Source organism: Myotis myotis, unplaced genomic scaffold, assembly GCF_014108235.1.
Source record: "Myotis myotis isolate mMyoMyo1 unplaced genomic scaffold, mMyoMyo1.p scaffold_m19_p_6, whole genome shotgun sequence".
In the NCBI taxonomy this organism is placed as follows: Eukaryota; Metazoa; Chordata; class Mammalia; order Chiroptera; family Vespertilionidae; genus Myotis; species Myotis myotis.
The window spans coordinates 21,183,573-21,204,426 of record NW_023416368.1 but is presented as its reverse complement, the minus strand read 5'-3'; the positions used below and the strand labels follow the sequence as shown (position 1 = coordinate 21,204,426).

The following is a 20,854-nucleotide window of genomic DNA, read 5'->3' as shown; positions in this document are numbered from 1 at the left end:
TTAGTGGAAAAAAACACTGGGAGTAGGAACCAAGAGACCCTGAGCTGGAAGCTTTTGTTTTCCCCATCAGGTGTATTAGATTTGGGCATTTTATTCTCAGGGCCGTGAGCCCTAGAGAAGACTCAGAATTGAGCATCAAGCTATGTATAACCCCCTGAAATAGCATGTAAATGGCTCCACAGTTTCCATCACATTCTGCTGTTCCACTGGTGCCCTCTGCTGGCAGTGAGCTTTCTTCCTGAATTCTCCATGTGTGTATTCGTTCCTCTTCATTAGCGTTTAATTCCTTGTGAGATTAGAATCTCCTTTAGGCCAAGTATATCTGTTTCCCCTGTACCTTCTAACCCTGGAGCTTGCATACACAATACAATAATGTATTGATCAGTAACTATGGGATGGAATTGCATTCTGTGTAGGTAGACACTCTGAACATTCCTTTCTCCTTCTATAGGTGTTGGTTTGCAGCATGGAAGTGGGTGTTGGTCTCTAGGTCTTGGATGATGAGGTCACTTAACTTTCCAGGTCAGGCAGGAATTGTCTAGGGACCTCTTGCTAATTTATTTCAAATTCCACTCTCATTTATGTTCTTCTGTCTTTGACTAGCTAACTACACCAAGAACCCTCATCTTCAGCCATTCCCTTACCCTCCAATATCCTTAATTTTAGGAGAAATAAATGTCATTATGGTTTTCTATAACATAAAACATTGGTTAGAAACTTAGGGACTTTGTGTGTATTGCTCTTTGGAGCCTCCTGGCAGCCATACATTTCCTATGCAATTTTTCTTGGGCTGTAATTAAGATTGCACCATCTTTGGCTGGAACAGTCCTCATTCCTTTCCACCTTCCAACTGTGGTTCAGAGCCAAAGGATAGTATTCCTGCCAACTTATATCCCAGCCTATGGTTCAACATAGTGATGACGGGGAACACACACCTCCCAGGGCAATGCATTTCTAGTGTTATTCAGCTCTTCATTCATCCTTTCAGGCATTTCATATACTGAATACCTACCATGGGTCAGGTTTTTGAAGATACAAAGCTGAGTAGGACATAGTCCCTTTGCATAAGGAGCTAATGGTCTAGATAAGTAACCAAACTATTCTAGACAGTGTAGAGGATGTAGAGTTAATAGAAAGCTTCTTTTATGAAGCACATAACTTCTACAAAGCAATGTATACTATGTCCAGCAACTATGAATTAGTATCTTTTGTGTACTCTGACCTCATGCAGGTATTGGGACTTAGTAATTAAGCAGGGACCCTATACTCACTGAAGAGGAGAAACAGTGGTTTACCAACTGTGAGACAGTGCATTCTGCAATAAAGGAATGGACTCTGGGAGCATGGAGAAGGGAGTATTCAGGCTGCATTTGCACAAGGAACCTAATGAGCATTTCAGAACCTTGTTCCTGGAAGCCTCTGATTAGTATATAAAGTCTTCTTATACCTAGAAGCCACAAATATTAAAGATAAACTAGAGGCCCAGTGCACGGATTCGTGCACTGGTGGGGTCCCTCAGCCTGGCCTGCGCCCTCTCGCAATCCGGGACCCCTTTGGAGATGTTGGAGGCTGGGGCACGGATTCTGCCTGATCCCCACAGGCCAGGCTGAGGGATTCCATGCACCGGGCCTCTAATATGCATATAAGCTCTTTGGTTAATCTCTTCCTGGCCTCCCCTACCCCCTTCCTCTGAGATTCATCAGTCTGTTTGGTGTTTCCATGTCTGTGCATTGAGTATCTGCCCCCTGGTGGTCAGTGAACATCATAGCTACCGGTTGAATGGTCGCTTAGGCCAGTGGTGGCGAACCTATGACATGCGTGTCAGAGGTGACACGTGAACTCATTTTTTTGGTTGATTTTTCTTTATTAAGTGGCATTTAAATATATAAAATAAATATCAAAAATATAAATCTTTTTTATACTATGGTTGCAAATATCAAAAAATTTCTATATGTGACATGGCACCAGAGTTAAGATAGGGTTTTTCAAAATGCTGACACGCCAAGCTCAAAAGGTTCACCATCACTGGCTTAGGCTTTCATATATATAGGTTCTGTAATATGAATATTTGTTTATATATGAAAACTACCATTCATAGAGTTTTTATTGCAACCCAGGCACTGTACTAAGTGCTTTACTTACAATATCTTCTTTACTCTGTACAACTACTATAGGAGATTACTAGTACTTTGATCCTCCATTTCACAGGCAAGGAAATTAAAGCTCAGAAAGATTAAGTAAATTGCTTTGGGTCACACATGTACAGTTGTTAAATGGCATAAACAGAACTGAAGACCTGGTCTGTTACCCTCCAAATCTCCTACCTGGTGAATGTGAGCTGACACTTGAAACCTTTACTAAGAGATGTGTTGTGTATAGTCTTCTCATTTTATTGACAGAGGAACTGAGTGCCAGAGGGAGAAAGCACCTGCCATAAGTCACAAGTGAGTTATTAGCTGAGCTGGTTAGGAACCTAGTTTCCCACCTCTCTGTCATCGCCCATCCCTCTGTCACTCACAGCCTCTCCTGATGTAGCCCACTCTGGCTCTTCTTGCCTTGGGTTCTTGGTGATCAATCCACTCTCTTCCCAGGAGGCAAGCTCAGCACTCCCAGATGGGCTGAGTGTCACAGAGCCCCTGAGTGCGGCCCAGAGGGAGATCCAACGCCAGTCCACGTTGCAGCTGCTGCGCAAAGTCCTGCAGATTCCTGAGAATGAGTCCGAGCTGGCCGAGGTCTTTGCCTTGATTCACGAGCTCAACAGTTCTCGACTCATTCTGTCCAGCGTCAGTGAGGAGACAGTCACCATCGAGCAAACCTCTTGGTCAAATTATTATGAGTCTCCATCCACGCAGTGCCTTCTCTGTAGCAGCCCATTATTCAAAGGGGGACAAAAGTAAGCAGCCCTTTCACATTTCCTGCCTCTAATTGCCCCGTCTCACTTGGCCTGTACAAACAACTTTCTTTCTTCAAACAACGTTCAGGCTGTAACCTTTGAATATGTTATTCTCTGTGTTTCTTAGGTTTCCCTTACTTTTCTGATTGTTAATTAATAATAATAATTAGTAATCATCTATTTCCACTGAAAAATGCCTGAAAGTTATTGTCACCAATTTAAGATTTAGTTTACATCTGGACTGCCCAGCATAATGCTTGGATTTGGGAGTTCAGTGGGATTGGTTAAATTGGTAACAAATTGAGAATTATATTAAATTTGAGGGTGATTCCCCAGACCAGGTTCCAACAAAGTGGAACACTTACCTAGAAAAACTTGAGGCACAAGCTCTAGCACCTTCCTTTTCCTACTGTAGTAAGTCTTGAGAATTTTGCTATTCATCACTGAATCTTGGAGATTAATTATTAAGAGGTTGATATTCCTTCTGTTTTTGTTGGTGATGTTTTGGGTTCTAGCTCCCTGGCTGGGCCTCAAGAGTGCTGGCTGATGACAGCCAACCGACTGCAGGTGGTGACTGCCCAGGTGAAGATGTGTCTGAATCCCCATTGTCTGGCCCTGCATAGCTTCATGGACATCTATACAGGTGGGTGCCAGCCTTTCTTCCCTCAGTAGGCCCCCAAAGCAGGTTTGAGAACAGCCCCTGGGGTCAGACTCTGGTCCTGTGAGTCCTAGACCTTCTCTCAGATGGGGATTTTTCCTCCTGGATGTCTCAGCCCCAGTATACATGTACCTCTCAAGTGTTAGGATTATCCAGGATCTTTTTTTTTTATTATTATTAATATATTTTTATTGATTTCAGAGAGGATGGGAGAGGGAGAGAGAGAGATAAAAACATCAGTGATGAGAGAGAATCATTGATTGGCTTCCTCCTGTACAGCCCCTACTGGGGATCAAGCCCATAACCCAGGCATGTGCCCTGACTGGGAATTGAACCGTGACCTCCCAGTTCATAGGTCAGTGCTCAACGACTGAGCCATGCTGGCCGAGCTCAGGATCTTTAAGCAAAGTTACTTTTTAAATAATAGATCATGACTGTAGAAAAACTGGAAAATGCTGACAAGTAGAAAGAGGAAACTGAAAATCAGTAGTAATACTACCATGAGATAAAGACTTAACATTATGCCCTCTAACCCCAGGTATATTATTCATCACTGCAGAATATAAGAAAGTGTGGAAAGATTTATAGGTTTATAGCTTTTCTTCCAACAAAAATGTGGTTGTGCTGGATTTGCTTTGGAATGTGCTTTTTAAAATTTAGCAGTACATCATTGGCATCTTCTTGTGCCAGGAAGTGGAGAAATACATGGCCATTTTAAAGAAGTGGCACTCCAACTTCGAGTCCTCTTTATAATTAAATCTTTGTGTACAGCCTCACTTATTTCCCTAGGGCAAATACTCAAAAGTGAAATTGCTGTGTATTCACCCGTTTCCCCTCTGTTCATCAGCATCAAACATTTATTGAATATTCATTATGTCCCAGTCATTGTGAGAATTTGAATCTTGAGTTTTTTATGTATAATTGGGTGCTGAAGATTAAAAAGTGTTTGTTATTTTGTCTTCAGAACCTTTTGGTGCCTGATTTTGAATTCATGCTTTCAGAGTCTTGCATTGCCAGATTGAGTTTGTACTATTTTATGCTCTTGCCCACAGTTAATGGAATGCCATTTCCCTGCATTCTGTCTAGGCCAGTAGTACCTTAGGAATATATATAACAGTTTCATCATTGTGAGAATTTGAATCTTGAGTTTTTTATGTATAATTGGGTGCTGAAGATTAAAAAGTGTTTGTTATTTTGTCTTCAGAACCTTTTGGTGCCTGATTTTGAATTCATGCTTTCAGTGTCTTGCATTGCCAGATTGAGTTTGTACTATTTTATGCTCTTGCCCACAGTTAATGGAATGCCATTTCCCTGCATTCTCTCTAGGCCAGTAGTACCTTAGGAATATATATAACAGTTTCATCATCCCAAAATACTGTCTTCTACTTACTTTTTGTGATCAAGCCCATCCTCTACCCCTAACATCTAGCAACCATTTGATATGCTCTTCATCTTTCCAGAATGTCATAAATCCAATAATAGAATGTAGAATTTCTAGTCTGGTTTCTAAGCATAAGGCCTTTTAGTCACTCATGTTTTTTAATGTGTCAATAGTTTGTTCCTTTTTATTGTTGAGTAGTTTTGCATTGTAAGCAGCACCACAATTTGTTTATCTGTTCACTCATTGCAGTTGAAGGACATTTGGATTGTTACCAGGTTTTGGGAATTATGAATAGAGCTGCAATAAACATTCATGGGCAGGCTTTTGTGTGAACATAAATTTTCATTTCTTTTTGGTAAATACCTAGGAGTCAGATTATTGCTGGGCTATATGGTAAATGTATGTTTAATTTTATAAGAACTTTCCAAACCATTTACCTGATTATATGTATGTACCATTTTGCATTCTCTCCAACTATGGCTGAGAGTTCTGGTTTGCTCCACTTGCCAGCACTTGGTATTGTCTATTGTTTGTTTTTTAACCATTCTAATAGGTATGTGAGTGGTTTTTCATTGTGGTTTTAATTTGAATTGACTTGATGACTAATGTTGATCATATTTTCATGGGTTTTATTTGCCATTTGTATTTGTTCTTTGGTGAAGTATCTGTTTGATCTTTAACTCATTGAATTGGGTTGTTCATTTTCTTACTGTTTAGTTTTGAGAGTTCTTTGTATATTCTGGATACAAGTCCTTGCCAGATAAGTGATTTGCAGGTATTTTCTTAGAATCTTTGACTTGTCTTTTCATTCTCTTAACAGAATCTTTCACAGAGCAAACATTCTTAGTTATAATAAAGACCGTCCTTAAAATTTTTGTTGTTGTTTTATCAATTTTTTCTTTTAGGGATTTGAGAAAGGAAGGGAGAGAGAGAAACATTGATCAGTTGCCTCCTGTATACATCCTGACTGGAGATGGAACCCATGTCATAAGTATGTGCCCTGACTGTGAATTGAACCTGCAATCTTTTGGTGCACCGGACGATGCTCCAACCAATTGAGCCACCTGGCCAGGGATAGAAATATGTTTTTTGTTTGTTTTTTTGTTTGTTTGTTTGTTTGTTTTTAAATATATTTTATTGCTTTTCCACAGAGAGGAAGGGAGAGGGACAGAGAGCTAGAAACATTGATGAGAGAGAAACACCGATCAGCTGCCTCCTGCACACCCCCCACTGGGGATGTGCCCGCAACCAAGGCACATGCCCCTGACCGGGATTGAACCCAGGACCCTTCAGTCCACAGGCCGACTCTCTATCCACTGAGCCAAACCGTCCAGGGCTAGAAATACGTTTTTGATGTTCTATCTAAGATTTCTTTACCTGGGTGAGAGTCATAAATATTTTCCTCTAATAGTTTTATAATTTTTGTGGTTTACATTTAGGTCTGTGAATTAATTTTTGTAAAAAGTGTGAGGCTCAGATTGAGTTCATTTTTTTGTTTTGACCTGTGGACCTCCAATACCACCATTTGTTGAAAAGTAGTCCTTTCTTCAATGAATTACCTTCATTTCTTTGTTGAAATCAATTCATCATACACATATGGGTCTATTTATGCATTCTATTCTGTTCCTTTTCTTTATGTTGTTTACTAGAGGCCCAGTGCATGAAATTCGTGCACGGGGGTTGGAGGGGTTGTCCCTCAACCTGGCCTGCACCCTCTCCAATCTGAGACCCGCAGGGATCAGGCCTAAACCGGCAGTCAGTCATCTCTCTGGCAATCTAGGACCACTGGCTCCTAACCACTCACCTGCCTGCCTAATGCCCCCAACTGCCCTCCCCTGCCAGCCTGGTCGCCCCCAACTGCTCTCCCCTGCCAGCCTGATCTCACCCCCAACTGCCCACCCCTGCCAGCTTGGTTGCCTCCATTGGCCCTCCCCTGCCGGCCTGGTTGCCCCCAATGGCCCTCCCCTGCCAGCCTGGTTGCCCCCTATGGCCCTCTCCTGCCGGCCTGGTTGCCCCTAACATCCCTCCCCTGCCAGCCTGGTCTCCCCCAACAGCCCTCCCCTGCAAACTTGGTCTCCCCCAACAGCCCTCCCCTGCAGGCCTGATCTCGCCTCCAACTGCCCTCCCCTGCCGGCCTGATCACCCTAACCCGCTGCCAGCCTGATCTCACCTTTAACTATTCTCCCCTGCCAGCCTGATCTCGCCCCTAACTGCCTCTGCCCCGGCCCCCACCACCATGGCTTTTCCCAGAAGGAAGTCGGACATCTGGAAGATGGCCATTTGACCTGGTCTAATTAGCATATTACCCTTTTATTAGTATAGACTAGAGGCCCATTGCACGAAGAGATTCGTGCAATAGGCCTTCCCTTCCCCTGGCTGTCAGCACCAGTTTTCCTCTGGCACCCGGGACCCAGGCCTTCGCTCCAGCCGGAGCCTTCAGTCTTCACGGCTCCGGCTGGAGCCTTCAGTTTTCGCTCCTCCACCTCGCCCCTGAGTATGCAAATTAACCGCCATCTTTGTTGGGTTAATTTGCATACTCTCCTGATTGGTGGGTGAGTGTAGCGGAGGGATGGTCAATTTACATGTTTGTCTATTATTAGGTAAGATTCTTTTGTCCCTATCACACTCTCTTGATTACTATAACTTTATAGCAAATCTTATAATTAGGTAGTGTGAGTCTTTCAACCTTGCCCTTACCTGAATTGTTTCCTGAATTGTTTTGGCTAGATTGGTTCCTTAGCATTTCAATATAAAGTTAAGAATCAGCTTGTTAGTGTCTACAGAATCTTGCTGGAATTTTAATTGGGATTGTATGGAATCTATATATCAATTTGGGGAAGTTTGACATGCTTAAAAAATATTAAATTGTCCCATTCATGAACATGGTCTGTCTCTCTGTTTTATTGGGCTTTCTTTTACTTATTTTATCAGTGTTTTATACTTTTTAGCATATAGGTCCACACATGTTTTGTTAGATTTATTTTTTTAATATATTTTTATTGATTTCAGAGAGGAAGGGAGAGGGAGAGAGAGAGAAAAACATCAATGATGAGAATCACTGATCAGCTGCCTCCTGCACATCCCCCACTGGGGACCGAGCCCGCAACCCAGGCATGTGCCCTCAACCAGAATTAAACCTGGGACCCTTCAGTCTGCAGTCCGATGCTCTATCCACTGAGCCAAACCAGCCAGGGCTAGATTTAAACCTAAGTATTTTTTGTAGTAACTTTTTATAGATTATTACAGTTTTTAAAGTTTATCAATTTAATAGGTAAAAGCTGGTATATAATTTATTAATTTCTTGTATTTCTTTGATTACTAAGAAGATTGTCTATCGTGTGTGTGTTTTCTATTTTCTCCTCCGTGAATTTCTCTTGTGAATACTTTCATTCTGTTTTAGGTTATTTTGTTGACAGAATTCTTCCTCAGTTTATCAGTTATCCTTTTTTTATTTTAATTGGTTCAAGTATAACTTTATTTTTTTTAATCTTTATTGTTGAAAGCATTACACATGCCCCCTTTTTCCCCCATTGACACCCTCCAGCCCAGCCCCCAGCCCCCCCCCCCCAGGCCTTCAGCACCCTATTGTCTGTGTCCATGGGTTATGCATATATGCATACAAGGTCTTTGGTTGATTACCTCCCACTCACCCTCGCTTTCCCTCTGAGATTCCTCATTATCTGTTGTCTTTAAAATTGTGATTTTTTAATTTTTTGCTGTTTGTTTTTTGTTTTAATTTTTATGTAATTATTGTTTTGATCTTCTCCTTTATGGCTTCAAAATTTATCATGCTTAGAAAGGGGGGGAAAGGGGGCATGTGTAATACTTTCCCTATTCCTTATACAAGCATATAATTCATAGTATGCTTTTGTGCAAATTTGTGCATTATGTATTGTGCAAATGTAAAATCACCCTTTTATTTGTCTTAAACTGTATTTAAATTTCTCTGAGTCTCTTATCTCAAAATTTGGGTGGTTTTATAGCCTGTTTCACATTCTCCACACACCCCTGAGCTAAAAGATACTCCTGGTCTTTACCCTCGGTGCAGCTGTGAGAGGTCATGAGGACTGAACTGGGTGGTAGGAAGATGTTCCTTTTTTTCTTGTATGTATTTTATTATTTGCTTTTTTCATTTAATAATGTATTATGGACAACTTCATGTCATAGCATTTAGGTCTACCTTATTCTTTGTAATGATGCAGAGTTTGCTATTTTATGAATGCACCATAGTTTATTTAACTGTTCCCCTATTGGGCATGTAGTTCCCAATTTTTTGCCATTGTGGATGATGTTATAGTGAATTTCCCTGTTGCCTTTTCTTAACCTTCAGGTCTCTTTAATGTGGGGAACAAGGTGCTAGTGAGCCTGGACTTGCTTTTTGCAATCCGAAACCAGATTAAGCTGGGAGAGGATCCCAGAGTGTCTATCAGCGCTGTTCTGAAGTCGGTGCAGGAGCAAGCAGGTAAAGGTTGGCTCCCTCCCTTCCCCAAGGTTAGGTCTAAGCTCCCTGGGAATTTTCAGTGATGGGCTGTAGTTGAAAGAGTCCTCTTGGGGGCAAGGCTGATATTTTGAAAAGGAGACATTTTTAGCCTCCTAACAATTCTCTTGAATTTCACAAATGCCAAACTAAGTTTAGAAAGCGTGAGTCTGTGCATTGAGGGACCCTCAGCATGAGGCTAAACTGACTTTTAGAAGTTCGTCCTTTGGTCATAGGTAGACTTGACCTAACTGCATGTTAATCAGACTCATTTTGAATACACAGTTTCTGGAGGTCCCAGGGCTCATGCTGAGGGACCACCCTCCTTACTATTAGAAATTATTTCTGTTTGTGCTTTTCCCATCCCATCCCATCCCGTTCTTACAGACTCCAGTCCTGCACTTTTCCTGCTCTGAGGTCAGATGTATTAGAGCAAAGGTGCTAGAGCCAGACAGGCAGGCTGGTGCTTGAGTCTCGGCTCTGCCACTTAGTGTCACTGTGATTTTAACCAAGTTATTTTCTCTGTGCCTCAGTTTCTCCAATTATAAAATGAGGAAAATAATAGCTCCTCATTCAGAAAGATATGAGTTAAATGAGAAAATTTGAAGCTCTGCACATTATCTAGTGCCTAGTAGGTGCTTAGTACAGGCAGACATAACTGATTGGAATTGCCCTCCAGGTTGCCACCTGAGCACTTGAAGGCCAGGGTGCTTGACCCTTGGAGTGGTTAGTACTCTTGGGTGTTCTGCAAGAGAAGCCACCGCAGAATTACTATTCTTGCTGGCCATTAGCTCATCCCCAGTGGCTTCGGGGTCTTTTTCTGTGACCTACTCAGAGCTCTTGCTTTTCTTCCAGAGAAGACGCTGGCCTCAGAGGAGGTAAGCCAGCTACAAGAGCTGCTGTGCAATGGCTATTGGGCTTTTGAGTGCCTCACTGTCCGAGACTACAATGACATGATCTGTGGCATCTGTGGTGTGGCCCCCAAAGTGGAAATGGCCCAGAGGAGTGAAGAAAACGTGCTGGCACTGAGGAGTGTGGAGGTAAGTGCCTCTCAGTCACTGTGGGTAACATTTAGAACTGTCCTCACACTTGGCTGCCACCTCCTGCATGATGTATGTCCCCAGGGACAGACACCTCCAGTCCTGTCCTGTGTGAGAAGAGAGGCTTTTTCCTGCCACCACCCAGGTTTTCATCTAAGGAAGATCAGGTGGAAATAGAGGCATTAGTTATTCAACAAACTTATCAAACATGAACTAGGTACACTTTTTAGACACTTGGGAAATGGCAGTTAAGAAAAAACCCACAAAGTTTCCTGGTTTGAGTAACCAGGAAACAAACATTAACAATTTATTATAATAATAAAATATATGCCTATATTATAAAGAATAAATTAAGAAACGTGGTAACAATGAAGCCAGGGTGTGGTGGGAACGGGAATTCCTCTTTTATACAGGGTAGTCAGGGACAGCCTCTCTGATAGGAGGGTGTTTGAACAGAGATTGGAGCCCATGTTCTCCTCTGGGGGAGGAACATTCCAGGCAGAGGGAGCAGGAAGGATCTAAGGTGGGTTTGCAGGCATGGTTGAGGAACAGCAAGGAGGCCAGGGTGTGGCTGGCATGTGTGGGCAATGGAGAGAGTGGTAAGATAGTGAGGTTCAGGAGGCCAGACTCTGTGGGGTCGTGTGGGCCATTTTAAGGATATGCTGTGGAGGAAATGAGAGTCTCTTAAGGGTTTTGAGGATCTGATCTGATCTGTTGTCTTTGTGTGAACATTTTTTAGTTAAGAACCTAACACCAAACTCAGGTTTGCATATTAACTCTAATAAATATCCAAGAAACCTGTGATTCCAATCATAGAAGAACAGCAAATATACAACTCATTGTATAAGGCCATATAACCTTAAAGCAAAACCAGATGTTTACTATAATAGAAAAAAAATGGGACTGATTATACTCATGAAGATAGATGTTGAAGTCTTGAATAAGATAATAGCAAATCACCTTTAACAACAAATAAACTAATCCATTGTGACTAAGTTTATATAGGAAAGCAAGATTGCTTCAATATTAGAAAATACACTAATGTAATTCACTACTTAACAGATAGGAGAAAAGCCATATGGTTATTTTATTAGATGTAAAAGAGGCTTTCAATGTTGTTCAACACCTGTTTATGATAAATCTCTTTAGCAAACTGGAAATAATACTCTTCCTTAACCTAGTACAGGGGTTAAAAAAAACCCCATAGTTTGATTAACTCTTCCCCACAATCATGTGCCGTTAGTCTGAGTCTGCACATAGTTGCTCTGGGGTTCATAGATGTTCTGAGTTTCCATCTCTGAACTCTGACCCGAGGGCTGGAACAGGAAGTGACTCTTAAGGCACCAGGCCTGTAGCTCCTCCTGTTCACCACCAGGGGAGGTGTGGGCTCTTCCGAGAAAAGCTTTAGCCTGGCCAACTGAGCATATTTGAGATTTAGTTCATATTCTCCTTTTCTTCCCAGTTAAAAAAAAATTCATATGTTGATCAAGTATTTATACTTGAAGAATGGTAGTATATAATAAGACATATGAAAACAACATATGAAGACATACTGCATGCTGGAGTTTTCTAAGTGTTTCTTGTAGATAAAATGAAAGGAAAAAAATTTTGCTCTGTGTGTGATCTCACTGAGAGGCTATTCTACATTCATTCACATCTGCTTGCCTAATGGTAATATTAACAGTAATGCAGCTATGATTTATTGAGCATTTTATTACATATGCCAAGTTCTTATTTTGTGCTCAGTGCTTTAATACATACTGACTTCTCACCCAATTCTGTGAGATTTGTGTAGATGAAGGGACTGAAGCCCAGAGGGTCTTGCCAACGCTCATTCAGCCAGGAAGGGTTGGAGCTGGGACTTGGCCTGGTTCTGGTTGTCTGACTCCGGAGTCTGAGCTCGTAAGGACTGCCATGCTCACCTGTACCTCCTGGGTCTCTGAGCTCTGATTTTTCTAAACACATTGGCCTGCAGAGACTTTGGTTTCCAGAATAGACAGAAGCCCTCTTCCCCACAAGGCTCACGGCTCTTAGTCCTCCCAGGGCTCTTGCTTCATGGAGTAGCGTTCCCTTCATTCTCAGTGTGCGTGAGTCTTCTCTTCCATGGCATTGTTATTTCTTTCTAGAGACCAGGGCTTACTTTATTTTCTCCCTTTTGTGCATGAACAGTGGTGTGCATGTGGGGAGAAGGGGGTAGGGGTATCCTGAAGTTACTGACAAAGCTTAAATATGCAGTTGTCTATGAGGAGACCGGTTTGGCCCCTTCCCTCAGGGACTGTATAGAGGAGGACCTTCCGGACTAATGACAGCAGCCATGTCAGTTGCTCACACAGCATACTTAGTTGGCATTTCTTGTCCCCTGTTCTTTGTGAAGAGTGCGGGTTCAGTTCCTTATGAAATTGTGGTGGGAGACTTTGTCATGTACTCACAGCATGCGCTCGTGCCCTGTGAGGTAGGGAAGGAAGGGGGAGTGAGATGGCGAAATAGATGTCTTGTGTAGAGCAGTGGCCCTCAGATTAGTGGACATAGGAATTACATTGGACAGTGGCTCTTAGTCTTATTAGTGTGGAGGGCTTGCTCGACCCTACTCACAAGGGTTCTGATTTAGTAGGTTTGCAGTGGGCCTGAGAATTTGCCTTTCTAACCAGTTCCCAGGTGATTGATGCTCATGCTGCTGGTCCAGGGGCCACACTTTGAGAACTGCGCACCTGGGGAATCTGTTTAAAGTTCACACTTACAAATATAGTTCATACAGATTGACATGTGCCCTGGTATAAGCATTGATAAGTAACATAAATGACTGCTCCAGGTAATAGGATCTGGGTCACACTTTGAGGACCATATAAGGGGGATACCAGGAGTAAAACTGAATAACACAACTACTAGGTGCCTACAATAGATAAGTAAGTGCTGCATGAGGTAGAGGAGATAGCTGTGTTCTGGCAAGGCCTGGAGGCCTTTCTGCAGGAGGTCAGGGATCAACAGGGCCTTGGAAGTGGGTAGAATATCACATTTTATTCCGGTGATTCCTGCCAGCCAGTATAGGCATTAAGGGCATGGGCTTTGGAACTAGACCTTTGTTCGCATTCTGTTCTACCTTTCTCCAGTAGTCTCACTCAGACACCCCAGGCTCGTATGTGGCAAAAGACAGGTACTGAGATGTCAGGTTTAGGGGCATCCCAGCAGTGCATGGCTGTCGTAAACCCCCTCCCCAGCCTTAGTTGCCCTGAGCGTATCAAGAGGGTAGGCTTTTGTGTTGCTAATATTCTGTGGCTCCTACAGTTTGACCTTTTTTATCCTGACCTTTTAGTTCACCTGGCCTGAGTTCTTGGGCTCTAGTGAGGTAAACGTGGAGGACTTTTGGGCCACGATGGAGACAGAGGTGATTGAGCAGGTGGCCTTCCCTGCCAGCATCCCTATCACCAAGTTTGATGCCTCTGTTATTGCCCCCTTCTTCCCACCACTCATGAGAGGAGCTGTGGTCGTCAACACTGAGAAAGACAAAAACCTGGATGTACAGCCAGTACCTGGTAAGGCCACCTGGTGGCTGACTGGGGTCAGGGAAGGGCCCAGTCAAGAGTCTAGAACATTGTCCATGGCAAGATGCACAAAATGGCAGAGCGGGAGCCAGGCCCATCCTGGGCGCCTTCTGATAAGAGATAACCTGTGACAGATCCCCTAGAGATGAAAGTCATGGTGTGGAGGTTTGAAGTGCTGCCAGCCATATTGTACAGGACTGACTCACATAGCCCATTGTCAGCCTTTGGGGACGCACTGTGCTGAATAGTGGAAGTCCTCCGAGAAATGCTAATAAGGCTCCAAACCCAAAGGTTCTCACTGAGAAGTGTAGCGGGGGAGGCCAGAGAGTCTGCTTTTAAACAGTCTTTTAGACAGTTTTACAGACTAGCTGTTGAGAGCATAGGTTTCTGACACCCAGAGTTTGAGTCCCAGCTATGCCACTTAGCATTAGTAGCCATGTGACCTCCATCAAATCCTTCATTGCCCTGAGCCTCTGTTGCTTCATTCACAAATGGGGCATGATATGGTTACCCATTTCCTGGGCTGTTGTGAAGATAAAGTGATCTAATTAGAGGATAGCCTTCTACTTTTTTAAAAAAACTGCAATTCACAGTAAGAAATAGGTTCTGCATTACGACCCAGCATGATACTCATAAGTAGTGTGTGTGTATCTGTAACGAAAGCAAAACTTCCATAAAACAGTATTTTTCCTTACCAAGTGCATTATACTTTGTTTTCTATTTTATTTCATTTTTAAATTCTGGATATGACCCACTGAAGTGATTTTTCTCAGTGTTTAATATGTTGTGATCCACTGGTTCTCAAACAGTGCTTCCTAACATTAGGTCTGAGACCCACCTCCCATTTGCTGCTTCAAGGCCCAGGAAGTGTTTTTTAAGGCGCCCCCATATTTCTGTTGATGAGGCAGGATCAGGAACAGTGTATAGAGAGCATTTTAAAATGGGAGTTGCTGCTTGTTGCTGTAGCTGTGGTAAGCATCTGAGATCTTGATGCTGAAAAACCTTAACAGGTTAAAGCTGGCCCATTTGGGAGTTCTTTGCAAGGGCACTCTGCCAGATATATCTCCCAGATGTTCATGGGCACAAAGCAGTCTGAGAAAGTTCAGATCTCTGCAGAAGTCATAGACCTGCCTTGAATCCACCTCTCCCAGCACCCAAGGCAGTGCTCAGGGCAGAGCCTGCTTCCACTCCTTGCTGTACTGTAGGCCTTGCCCCCTTGTTCTCATCCTCATGCATCAGCTACTGCCCATGGCCCCTATGGCTGAGGCAGTGCCCTCCCCCAGCACTGTTGTCTCTTGCAGGCAATGGCAGTGCCTTGGTGAGGCTGCTCCAGGAGGGCACCTGCAAGCTGGAGGAGATGGGCTCCTACAGCGAGGAAGAGCTGCAGCAGCTGCTTAGGCAGTGTGGCGTCCCCTTTGGGGCAGAAGACTCTAAGGTGAGTGTTGGGTAGCAGTAGACAGGGATGTTGGGAGCAGGCTGGTGGTCCATTCTTCTGAGCAGGAATATGAACACCTGTGACTGGGCACCTGTGTTGGACAGAGGATGCTGGCAGTCAAGAGAGGCCTGGGAGATAGTTAGCAGTCAGATTGTAACATGCATGTGAGGCCTTTCCTTCCTGTCAGTTCATCTATTGATGGTAGTGGGTTCAGAATCTGGGGTTGGGAATCCTGGTCTCCTGCCTACTGTGTGTGACCTTGGGTAAGCACCTTATATTTCATATATATATTTCTGAGAGGAAGGGAGAGGGAGAGAGATGGAAACATCAGTGATGAGGGAGAATCATTGATTGGCTGCCTCCTGAATGCCCCACACTGGGGATTGAGCCTGCAACCCAGGCATGTGCCCTGACCAGGAATCGTATCATGGTCTCCTGGTTCATAGGTCAATGCTCAACCACTGAGCCATGCCAGCTGGGCAGCACCTTATATTCCTGAGCCTTGGTTTTCTCATTTTGCAAAGTAACTAAAATACCGACCTCGAGAGATTGTTGTCAGGAAGGAAGGCACTTTGCACAGTGCCTGGGTGTCACCAATCCAGGTCCTAAAAAGTGAGTGCTATGACAGTTCATAGAGTGTGTGTGTAGGAGGGCTTTATTTATGCATTATTTACTTCCCTTCATACTGATAAAGCTGTTGAGCATGTTATGTTTCCTTCAAGTTCATATTCCAGTATTAGCTTCTCTTTGAAGCTTTCCCTGTAAAACGCTGGAACGCAAGTATCAGAGTGGCAGCTCGGTCAGTCAGGCTGGCTCTGTCTGTGACCCTTCCTCGGGGCCCTCCTCTCTACCTAGAGGACGTTGGGATTCTCTCGCGTTGGGTATTGAAGGGAGCATGTGGTGCTCTGCGCAGGCCTGGTCCTTTAGCATTTACTGCTGTTTTTAAACTTGACTTCTGCTCCAGGACCAGCTCTGCTTCTCCTTGTTGGCCCTCTATGAATCTGTACAGAATGGAGCCAGAACCAGACAGCCCCCGCCTCATCTCACCGGGGGGAAAATCTACAAGGTGTGCCCTCATCAGGTAAGAGGATAACGAGGAGGAGCCTGGGGTGAACTTGCTCATGACACATTGCCCGCAGCCTGAGCCAGCTCGTCCTGGGGGAGCTGGCACTTAGCTCACGGGCAGCCTGTGGAATAGTTCACAGGTGTCAGGTGCCACACTCAGGCCAGGCGGGGAGCCTGGGTTGTCATCAGTGAGTGTTTATTAAGCCCCCTACCATGTGCTGGCCCCGCCTTAGCTGTTGAGGGTACAAAGGTGAGCAACGATGTCTTTCCTTCCTAGTTGACCTCATTTTAATGAGGAAACAAAGTCACCGCAGCTTGTGGTACAAGGGAAGTGACAGTGAGGGACCTCCTGTCCATGCGACAGCCAGAGAAGGCTGAGAGCCCAGTGATGAGTGAAGGAAGGAGTGTTCCTGCAGAGGGAAGAGCAGCCACTCCGCCCTCAGTGAGGAAGCCTAGTGAGCCAAGAGAAGGGCGGCTGCAGGGGCACAGAGACCAGATCATGTAAGGCTTTGTAGGCCAGAGTAACAGTTTGGATTTTTTTCTGAGACCAATGACGGACCCATTGAAGGTTTTGAAGAGGAAGGGAGAGGGAGATGGGATGGACATGGCCTGATTTTGGTTTTAGGGAGGTCACTGTCTGTCTGTAGAGGGTGTGGAAAGGGCAGGCACCGGGGTCACTCTGGAAAGGTCGGGCTGTTTGACAGAGTAGGCACAGGAACACACTAGGGCTGTGGTCGGCAAACTGCAGCTCGCGAGCCACATGCGGCTCTTTGGCCCCTTGAGTGTGGCTCTTCCACAAAATACCACGTGCGGGCGCGCGTACAGTGCGATTGAAACTTCATGGCCCATGAGCAGAAGTCGGTTTTCAGCCTAGGCGAGTCTATTCTGAAGAAATACTGTTGATATTTGGCCCTGTTGACTAATGAGTTTGCCGACCACTGCACTAGGGTATAACACCCCGTGCACAAGCACTACATAGCGGGGTGTGGGGGCGGGGGGCGCTGGCAGAGCTTCAGTTCACTGGGATGTGTGAGTGGGCAGGGCGACCTGCAGGTCGTCAACTCCTTCAACAAAGCTGTGTCTGAGGGAGACGCTGGATGCCTCCACCCTGGCAGAGCAGAGCCTGCTCCCAGGAGTGTGTTCATGTGACTGGGGCCATCTCATGACAACACAGGGACAGATGTGAGAGCTAGAGGTCTCAGGGCTCTGATGGAAGAGCCATATCACTTGGAGGTGGCAGCCAGGTCTGGTGGATGTGAAGGTGAAGGTGAAGGTGGAAGCAGAGGCAGAATTCTCCCGTGTACACAGAGCTGCCTGGCTGGGGGGTGTGTGTGGGGGGGGCTGTGGGAGGGCGGGGGGCGTGCTTGGGGGCCCAGTCAGTGGAGGTGTTAGCCTGCATCAGGGTCTGGTGGGGAGCTGCTTCGAATACAGATGCCTTGGGTTTGGGGTGTAGGGCCCAGGAACCTGAATTTTTAACCAGCTTCTAGCTGCCGGTGCTACGCAGTCGGGTTAGGGAGGCACTGGGCTAGGTGGTGGTACTGGGTAGGGTGATGTGTGGCAGGGTGGAAAGGGAGGGTGGAGCAGATGACCTGGGAATTTTTAAGCCTCAGCTGAGGACCTGACATTGCCAACTCTCCTCTCAGGAGGTCAGGGATGAGCTGGCGACTTCATTTAGGGACAGAGGGAAGACAGAAGCAGAATGTTATGGGCTCTGGCAGGATGGCTGAGGCTTCAGTCACAAAACCTGATTGTTCATCTTCCTGGGAAGAAGCCATTGAGGACTCCACTCATGCTGTGCCCTCCATCTACCCTAGGTGATCTGTGGCTCCAAGTACCTTGTGCGGGGCGAGAGTGCCCGGGACCATGTGGATCTGCTGGCCTCTTCCCGCCACTGGCCACCTGTCTATGTGGTGGACATGGCCACACAAGTGGCCCTTTGTGCTGACCTCTGCTACCCAGAGCTGACCAATCAGATGTGGGGGAGGAACCAGGGCTGTTTCTCTAGCCCCACGGAGCCGCCTGTGGTGAGTTTTCTTCTGAGGACCCGGAATAAATTCTGCAGGTCATGTCTCCCCTCCTGGTTCTTCGGGAAGGCCTTATCTCCAGCATCCTTTCTCCACTAGTATTTGCCTTGATGATCTGGAACCCTTTACTCCATAAATTTTACTGACCAGCCTCTGTGTATGTGTGGCCACAGCATGTCACTTAGGGTGCCACCGTTACCTTAGGAGTCAAGGTTGCCTTCCTGATAAGCCTAGGAAATTGCCTTTTTTGATAGTCATCATGGACACTGATATACTAGGCCCCAATCAGCCCCGTCTTGGATTTAGCCATGAATATACTGCATGGCATGTCTGTTATGATCTGGAGGCACAGTGGCTTAGAAGACACCTTATCCCCTTATCCAACCCTCTCCTTTTATTAAAGGGAGGAAGTAAGGCCCAAAGTGGGACATAGACTTGTCCAAGGTCACACAGCATGTTCGTGGCAGAGCCCTTTCTCTGTGTCTTGGTACATTGTACCAAGCAATGGCTCTTAACAGAGGCATGTGCCCTCCAAGGCCAGCTGAACCCTGCACAGATAATAGGAGAACGGCATCATTGCCACACTCACCTTTTCCTTATTCCCTGGGGCTCAGTGGCTCTGGGGGCTTGTGCTGAGCACTGCAGGAGACGTCTGAGCCTCAGTGGGAGCCACTCCCTCCCCACTGCCTTGCAGCCCTGCCTCAGCTGACCAGGCACGGCAATAAACAGCAGCAGCTCAGTTAATCCAGCATCTGCTCTGGTCACTGTCCCCGTTCTCACATGAGGAAACCGAGGCACAGAGATAGAGGAGAGGGGACTTGCCCCAGGAGGCCCAGTATGTGTTGACAGAAGGATTTAAGCAGGGCTGATGACCTCACAGCCTTCACTCTCACCCACTACACAGGTCCCACCTGTCGTTCCCTCATGTCAGAGTGGCTTCTCTCTCTTCTAGAGTGTGTCCTGCCCAGAACTCTTGGATCAGCATTATCCTGTGGACATGACGGAGGCCGAGCACTCTGTCCAGCACCCGGTCACCAAGACTGCCACACGGCGCATCGTCCATGCAGGCACGCAGCTCAGTCCTGGTGACTCCAGTGCTGGGCACCACTCTTTGGCCCTGTGTCCTGAGTTGGCACCCTACGCAACTATCCTGGCCTCTATCACAGACAGCAAACCGAACAGTGTCCGCCAGCGGCCCATTGCCTTTGACAATGCCACCCACTATTACCTCTACAACCGCCTTATGGACTTCCTCACCAGCCGCGAGATTGTCAACCGGCAGATCCACGACATTGTGCAGAGCTGCCAGCCTGGCGAGGTGGTCATCCGCGACATCCTTTACCGCCTTGGGGTTGCTCAGATCAAGACGGAGACAGAGGAGGAGGGTGAGGAAGAGGAGGTGGCCGCAGTGACAGAATAAGCCAGGCTTTTGTACAGGGCCCGCACCATCTCTCTCAAGCCATAGTGATGCCCTTTCCCAAGGCAGATCCATTCAGGGGACCGGCAGGAGCATTCACCTGTGGGGAGGGCCTCTGATGCTGGCACTGACCAAAGAGCTCCCATCTTCTGAGCACAGTGGGGCCTGGGATTCTTGGTTCTCACCTTCTGGGGGGTCGAGGGAGGTACCAGTACACTCCAGCCCCGAGAAAGCACTTGGAGGACATAGTATATTCAACAGAGGGGAAGGGAGCCTGAGGGAAGGCTGCCTGGGCCTGCTGCGGATCAGGGCCAAGGTCGCCGGATGGGCTAAGGCAGAGTTCGGCATTAGGTGGGCAGGCTGCTAAGGTGGCCCTTCCCGCCCCTGGGAATGCTGTTTTCTGCTCCACAGCCACATGAGCTCCTCAGCCTGTTGCCTTTGACTCAGGGCCTTGGGGGCCTCCTTAGCTCTAGGGACCCCTTTGGGCTCCCCCAGAGGAAGGATGCACGCACTTCCTTCCTGCTTTTCCTGCACCCAAGTCCGGGGGACAGAGGAGGGAGAAACAGCCACAGCTCTCTTCCAGGACTGTCCTCTGCGCGAGCTTTGAGGAAGAGGGTCCTCTTCCTCCTTTCCCTGGCCACTGGACCCTCACCGCAGAGGGGATGTGGCCATGGCATGACATAACCTGGCGCAGTAGGAAAAACTCCCTTCTGTGAAGGGGAAGCAGATGGGCTGTAAGGAAATAGTGGGACTGGCTCAAGTGCCCAGCGTTTGCTTAGGGCACAGGAATGGGCCATGTGTTATTTAATTTATTGAGAGGAGTGGAACAGGTGGCTTTTCCCCTCCCTCTTCCCCCAGCAAGGATAAAGTTTATTAAATTATCTGGTTTTGGTGAAGCAAGAGTCAGTTTCATGCTCATTTTTGT

The 20,854-nt window shown here is 46.0% G+C and overlaps 1 protein-coding gene across 8 annotated transcripts in view; it reads left to right on the top strand.

The window, feature by feature from the left end:
- Positions 1-20,831, top strand: part of HMGXB3 (HMG-box containing 3) — a 46,641-nt gene extending 25,810 nt beyond the window's left edge. For 4 of the 8 annotated variants that reach the window (XM_036311933.1, XM_036311938.1, XM_036311936.1 and 1 more), the window contains 9 exons: positions 2,592-2,893; positions 3,409-3,536; positions 9,263-9,394; positions 10,265-10,449; positions 13,760-13,979; positions 15,290-15,423; positions 16,388-16,504; positions 18,303-18,512; positions 19,465-20,831. In XM_036311933.1, the coding sequence (XP_036167826.1) occupies positions 2,592-2,893; positions 3,409-3,536; positions 9,263-9,394; positions 10,265-10,449; positions 13,760-13,979; positions 15,290-15,423; positions 16,388-16,504; positions 18,303-18,512; positions 19,465-19,932 (1,896 nt within the window). In that variant the 3' untranslated portion in view covers positions 19,933-20,831. Of the gene's footprint in view, positions 1-2,591; positions 2,894-3,408; positions 3,537-9,262; positions 9,395-10,264; positions 10,450-13,759; positions 13,980-15,289; positions 15,424-16,387; positions 16,505-18,302; positions 18,513-19,416 lie in introns of all 8 variants that reach the window. The other 4 variants (XM_036311935.1, XM_036311934.1, XM_036311939.1 and 1 more) reach the window with 3 other exon arrangements.
- Positions 20,832-20,854: the final 23 nt, after the last annotated feature.